This window comes from Hyposmocoma kahamanoa, unplaced genomic scaffold (assembly GCF_003589595.1).
Source record: "Hyposmocoma kahamanoa isolate Upper Pololo Valley unplaced genomic scaffold, ASM358959v1 86, whole genome shotgun sequence".
NCBI lineage: Eukaryota > Metazoa > Arthropoda > Insecta > Lepidoptera > Cosmopterigidae > Hyposmocoma > Hyposmocoma kahamanoa.
Genome location: NW_020654289.1, coordinates 5,352,878 through 5,359,829, shown reverse-complemented (window position 1 = coordinate 5,359,829; position 6,952 = coordinate 5,352,878). Strand labels below are relative to the sequence as shown.

General features: G+C 42.5%; 1 protein-coding gene across 1 annotated transcript in view; it reads right to left on the bottom strand.

Annotated features, from left to right (window-relative positions):
* Nucleotides 1–227: 227 nt before the first annotated feature.
* Nucleotides 228–6,952, bottom strand: part of LOC113234734 (RNA-binding protein MEX3B) — a 69,456-nt gene continuing 62,731 nt past the window's right edge. Inside the window, exon 2 of the mRNA XM_026470198.1 lies at nucleotides 228–2,798. Coding sequence (XP_026325983.1) covers nucleotides 1,930–2,798 — 869 coding nt within the window. The 3' untranslated portion in view covers nucleotides 228–1,929. The remainder of the gene's footprint in view (nucleotides 2,799–6,952) is intronic.

The window sequence follows — 6,952 nt, the reverse complement described above, 5'->3', positions numbered from 1 at the left end:
CATTTTATTTATCATCGGACGACTGTCGTTTTAGTTCTCCCCATTGTCACGACAATTTGTCGCCGAAAAAGTGTGAACAACAGTTAATCGTGTTGTACTACTGTATGTGAATAACTTCATTTAAATATACAAGTCACGACACTTTAAACTGTACGACTATCTGTCGTCTCGACGTGAAAAGAACGCGTCCTAAAGGGAATGTAGTAGGTAAGTTACTTTTAAGAACTACTGTTAATTAGTTTTGTTTTTCATAATAAATGAAAAAAGCCTTTTAAACTTCGAAAATGTGGAAGTTTCACGTGCTGTACTAAAAGAAGGTAAATAAAAGATGTTCAATCGAAAGTTATAGTTTATATTAGATTTATAATAAGATATGTAGTCTACAAAATTTCACAAATTTTCACAACGTTATTTGAACCTAAAGCGTCTACCCATTTTATTATGAAAATAAAATTATCGAAACCACTGGATCTACACACGACGGGGGCTGATTTTACGCAACCATTATTTTTAAAATATAATCTAATAGGCAGTTACATCCTCGCGTCTCTTTACATGGGTAAGTCAAAAAATGAATAACTGTAAAAAAATAAAAAAATATCAATCCATAAAACCGGCCCCCGGTGAACTCAACGCAACAACGTTCGCCGATACATATACAATAATATTTATTATTATTATCATATTAATATTTAACTAGAGTTATACAGAATAATGATTCCTATGAAATATAATTATGCATTCTTTAAATTTATTCAATATAATAATAATACTTAATAAGTATCAATAGGTAATGGTTAGTCAATGTCGTGCTACAGACTACGGTTTAATATTATAAATGAGTCGTTTATTATTCCTTTATCTTTAATCATTTATTACTTTAGATTTATTACTCGATATCATAACACTAAACGAGCATACGGCAGCCTCGGCCCGCGCGCGTGCACCGCCTCTCCCTGTCAACCTACAACGCCATACAGCACAACGTCACGTTACTTACACAGACTACGTCACCTCCGTGCGGGAGAGGCGCGCGCGCCTCGCTTATACGAAGAGGCTACATGGCGCGCGCGGGCGCTCGAATCACAAAAAAACATCGTCAACACATAAAATAATAATCAATAATAATAATCATACAGATAAAAATCATCCATAAAAACATTACAATAAAAATCTAAACATTAAAACACACTTAAAACAAACATTATATTAATATTATCATAATCATAGTGTGTACGTATGTATAATATCATTTAAGCGAATAATCGTATAGTCAAAAATAATGTGAGCATGGCGCGCGGGGGAGCGAGCGGGGCTTGGCGCAACACCACCAGCACTCCGCGGCCGAACAACACTCATTACCTAACAACACATTACCTAGGCGCCGCACCCCGCACCGCGTAAGGGCGGCGCCACACTGCACTGCGCGATGCGACCTCGTGCACACAACACATTCACTACTAGACTCTGAACAGACAGCCGCGCGACGCTCCCCGCGCCGCCCGTCTTCGCCTATCATACATTATAATAATATCTTAATACTTTACGCTATTACGTTAGGTAAGCTTTATAAATTTTCGATTTCTCATTTATGCTATCAATAATAATTATACAACTTTTTTTAAATTTTATGCATTTTTTTCGAAATTCTATCGTAACGTACTCGACTCTCTCTGCGGCGGCCGGGCGGTGGCGCCCGGCCATCCAATAAAAAACGTTCATAATAAGAAAATATATCGTGAATAACTCTGCCGACTTACGATAGGTACGGCGCGGCGGACGGGCCGTGCCGGCGAGGCGCCGACTTTTGGCACCAGGATTTCGATTACGCGATTTTTTATTTTTTTAATATTTTTATAACGATTTAAGTAAAAAAGATCGATCCATAGAAAAAACGTGCGACTCGACGACCCCCGCAGGCGCAGCCGCTTACGACAGGATGCGGATGGCGGAGTGTGCGGGCGCGGCGCAGGCGGGGCAGGGCTGCGCAGCCGAGGCCAGCCGCTGCGCGCACTCCAAGCAGAACAGGTTGTGGCCGCATGGCACCAGCGCCGCCGCCACTCCGCGCTCGCCACATACGGCACATGCGCGAGCCGGAGACGCCGCAGGCGACGGTCGCGCTGGGCCCCAGCCCCACACTGACGCCGCTCCGCCCGGCGACTCGAACGACGGCGACTCGCCCAGGCCCTCGTCGCGTTCGGTGGATGACCAAATACCCAGCAAGTCTCCGAGCCGCGCCGATGAACCGCCCGACGAGCACGACCCGGCCGACGAGAAAGCTGCTTCCTGCTCGGGCCGCAGCAGCGACGCGAGTCCCGCGCGATACAGCTGCGTTAGCGGCTCGCCCTCGGCGGCGCCGTTGGGCCCCCCGGCCGAGCCGGTGCGCAGCGCGATGTGCGCTTCGATCTCCTTGCGCGCTGCCTCCACGCTCTCAGGCAACCCTGTTACTTCGAACACGGGCTCGCGCTCACGCGACGGCGTGACGATATAGGTGTGGGTGGTGTGCTGGATGCGCTTGATGGTAGCGCCTTTGGGACCAACTACCAGCCCCACCACGCGGTAGGGCACACGCACCTGCGCAGTCACGTGGCCGGGAGCGCCGGCGGGAGGCGGCGGCGCCGCGCCGCACTTGCGCGACGCACGAATCTGAGAAAAGTGCTCAGCCGCCGAGAGGATCTCGCGCTTGGCGCGCGCGACGTCCTCCTTGCGGCCGGTGACCACGAACACCGGCTCCTCCCCTCGGACCGGCGTCTTGATGTACGTGTTGGTCTTTGCCCGCAGCGCTTTAATCTTGCAACCTGGAACAAACAAGAAGTAATGTTAATTGCGCGCTATTTGCGAACACCTAACTACGCAGTTTACAGCCTTCCCGAACGTTATTGTCGCGTCCGATAAGGGACTCGAATTTCAAGATTGCCGACAATGTTACCGCTAGCGTTATAACATAGACAGGTATACACGGCAGTAATGGCATTGTACAATTTTGAAGGCCGATGAACAATGTACATTTTGGGCGTAATGTAGTTTAGGGCTGTTTCCTGACGTCGATTGTCACGTACAATGTCTACCCGTACCCACACCACAGCATGTCGTGTGTATGCTCAAGCTGGCAGTGATCGTAGCACGCGCGCCATTCTCTAGCCTCATGCCAGTCAAATCACATGCTTACTGCGGGAAATACAACACAACACTCTGCTATAGGATTTAACCATCAGAAACTAAGGCATATTTATACCCAACTCCCAATGGTAAATAAAATCTGCTACAACAAATTGCTGAAACTGCGCAGCATTCCTAAACATACTAGGTCAATCGCAGTGCCACTACACATTTCTTGATATTTAATTTAGAGAATACGAAATAAAATAAGTCAGCAGCGCGGATGTGGCACGTATAGCGTGACTGTGCCGGGTCCTTTACTAACACATGTGCCTTGCGATACTCCATCTCGCTCTCGGGGCGCCCCAATAATGCGGTAAAACACAGCATCCCTCCGCTAAGACGCCTCCGCCGCCGCGAGGTCAATACTGCAATTGTTTTTACATACACTTTACTATGCCTCACTTTCCCCGAACAACCTTGTAAGATTTCCCCGAATAATGTCGCAGTGTGTATTACCACGTAGTGTCGCTGGTAAAAATATAGTTTAATAATGGTACTAAAATAACCGATACGTAGAATTATTGTAGACACCGGATACGGATTTACGTAGTTGCTTTCTATTATGAACTGCGTAAATGTGGAAATTTTTGAAAGCGTGTAGTATTTTAAGTAAATGTATGACTATAGGTACGGTCCACGCTGAATACGAAATAAATAATCAATGGTATCCGTGTAATTATAAAATCGGATTCGATTTGTTTTTAATGGCACAAACGAACTAAGAACGCCTTTTTTATAGGCAGGTAAGAATCTTTAAACGAATTCAATTTATCAGGTCGAAAAATCGGTATTAGCGAGTACGAAAAATACGAAGTTTACCCAGAGTGTTACAAATGGAACCTCGAAACGAGGGTAGTTTCCGAACCGGGGCAACGACCGGCCTGCTTACTCTATACAAAATACGAGAGCAACCTTTAGGACATAAAAATAGGGTCTAAAACCGAGCGAGTCACATTATACTTATTCGTTCTGCCATTAAATCCATATTAGAGACTCACCCTTATTCCGGTGGCACAAGGTTGAGGTAGATTTCAGTGGGTGGAAATTTTTCAATGCGGTGAGACCGCTCTTCAATATGACGCAGATAAGCCCGATTGTTTTGACTGATTAATTTAACGGAGATTTTTGCGGCTTTTGGTATTCCTTTTTTAATAAAAAGATTTTTAGTTACGGGTGGAATTTTAAAATCATCTTTTAAAAATATTAGAGTTTTAGTTACTGGTTTGTCCATTTGATCAATAAATATTTAAATTTACTGTTTCTGCAAAGCCAGGTTAAGTTTTCGTCCAACATCGGACACTGACGGAGAATGGTTTAATGGCTGTCCATAGAGGCGACCCGTGCTCGGCAATAGGACGTACATAGGTTGATAAAAACTTAAGCTTACGAAATTGTAAGGCGTAGAGGAGAGAAACCAGAAGATGCTAAGCAAGCGTAGCATATATTTTTAACCGACTTTTATGACGTTTTCAATTCGACTGCATTTTTAATAATAGACTTCAAAAAAAGGAGGAGGTTTTCAATTCGACTGTACTTTTTTTTTTGAATATATGTTTCCCGATAACTCCGGTATTTGTGAACTATAATTATCATGATTCTTTTTTTGTTGGAAAGAGGGTACCTCCATAGTGGTTCCATTTAAGTTTAAAGTAAATCATCCACCTCTAAGGGTGGCTGTTCACGCATGAAGATTCATTTTTATAAATAGCGCCTAAATTTTATTATAAGCAGCAATTATTTTAATGGTTGATTTTGATATTCTCCAATTCAAGGTGCTTTTCTCTCTCAATATATGTTAAGTAGTGAGACCCGTTTTTTATTATCTCCTGTGTCAAGTCCCGTATGGTGGCGAACCAGGGGGTGAATCCGGGTTTGCGCACGTTCCAGTAACCGATTTAAAAAAAAACTTGGTATTTATATGTAATTCCACGTACTTTTGGGGTCTGTTTTTTTAGTACTCTGTACTGGGATTACTTTGTGTGTATGTTATGCGGTTACTCGTGTATTCGTTTACTATCTTGTTTATATTCGTGAACAGATTTTGATGATAATCTTTTTGTTGGAAAGGGCGTTATCAGTATTGGTCCCATTTAAATTTGAAGAAAATATGCCACCTCTAAGGGTAGCAAATTAGAGGATAAATGAGGTTTATTGGATTTCAACCACTTTACGTTAACCGTTTTCAACAAAACTTGGCAAATAGATGTTTCCAAAAACTTTTGAAGTTGTTTTTTTTTTATGAAAAAGGTACAATTCGAGTTCTTAGGTTAAGGTAAGGTACAATTGTCAATGTACTCGAACTAACTTTGTGGTATTTATGTTTGCCCATATTTTGCAGACCTTACATCTGCGTGTTCGTAGCGCCTTTAGTAGCCTTTCTTTCTACAAAATTATATTCGAAAACTTAATGGACCGCCTGGAATATCCAAGGGCTGAATCCATCTTACAAACATATTATCATAGCCATATAAAGGGCAAACGGTGTCAGCATTTTGGGCAATCTGCCCCGGTCCATTTAATAGATTTAAGGGAGCCTAGTCCTTTTATCTTAGGTGTTAAGCGTGATACACACTGAGAACGGGTGCGAGTCGGGCGCGTGTCGGGTTCCGCGTCCGCTCGTGTTGTGTCGTCGTGCATATTACACCCGTCGTGCACCCGAACCGACACGCGCCCGACCCGCAACAGCTGTCAGTGTGTTTCACGCTTTAATGTGTGTTATCTATTTGTATCATTATGAATTTATACACTAAAGTAACGTAATTAGTACAACGTTTTATTATGAAAGTCGCGATGCCGTTATATCATGTGATGGCAGCGTACGCTACGTTGGCAATTCGCCAGGCGGCTGGAGTGTTAGCTAAGCTTTCATATGCCACAATCCCATGTTCCACTGCTAGGTACTGGTTGTTATACTGAGACAGTTACGCCGGAAGCTTTCCAAGAATTATGAAGATTTATTTACTGGAAATTTCCAGGACAAGGTCCTTCTCAATGTTTGCCGAGAAAACAGTAGCGGCCTCTTATGAATATGTATATGGTGTTAAAGATAAGTAATTAAGACCGGTACAACGGTACAAAGACAAACGCAGACAGAAAAACAATCAGAGTAATAAAACTTGACTCCAAAAAATTTTTTTTGTGAACGAACAAGTAGTGCGTCTGGTGGTCAGCAGTGGCAGTGCCCCTCAGATCTTTGCGATTGAAAGCTCTGACTGGCACTGTAACAGTTAGGGACAGGAGTGTCGCTTACCACCAGGCATACGACTTGTTCGTCTCGTCACTTAGTATTATCAAAAAAAAAAAAGCGTCACGCCTGTCCATAACAGTTGAACTACCGCTCAAAGATCACTGCGCCCGTCACCCTGAGACATAAGTCTAGTCTCATATGTAATTTCACCAGCAATCTTACCCTTCAAATCTGGAACGCAATAATGCTTGCATTTTACGAAATTTTGTACCTATAGTGATAAATAAGGTGATTTGCATTAATATTAGACATAACTAGTTGATAATTACCATCTCATTTACTCATTTAGTAGTGACCATGGGACCCGTAAAAAGCTCGAAATGAAATTGATTTAGAAACATTTAAAAGGTTTATAACTATACTTGTTAAATACAACAATCATAATACAATATATATTTAACACACTATCATAGATAATGTTATTTACAATTCCTAATTTTCTATCCTAAATTCACCAGAAATAATTGCTACTTAGCGTTAAAGCTGACTGTTTTAATTATCTTCTTCAATATATTTTTTATGTACCATAAAGGTTATTTCGTT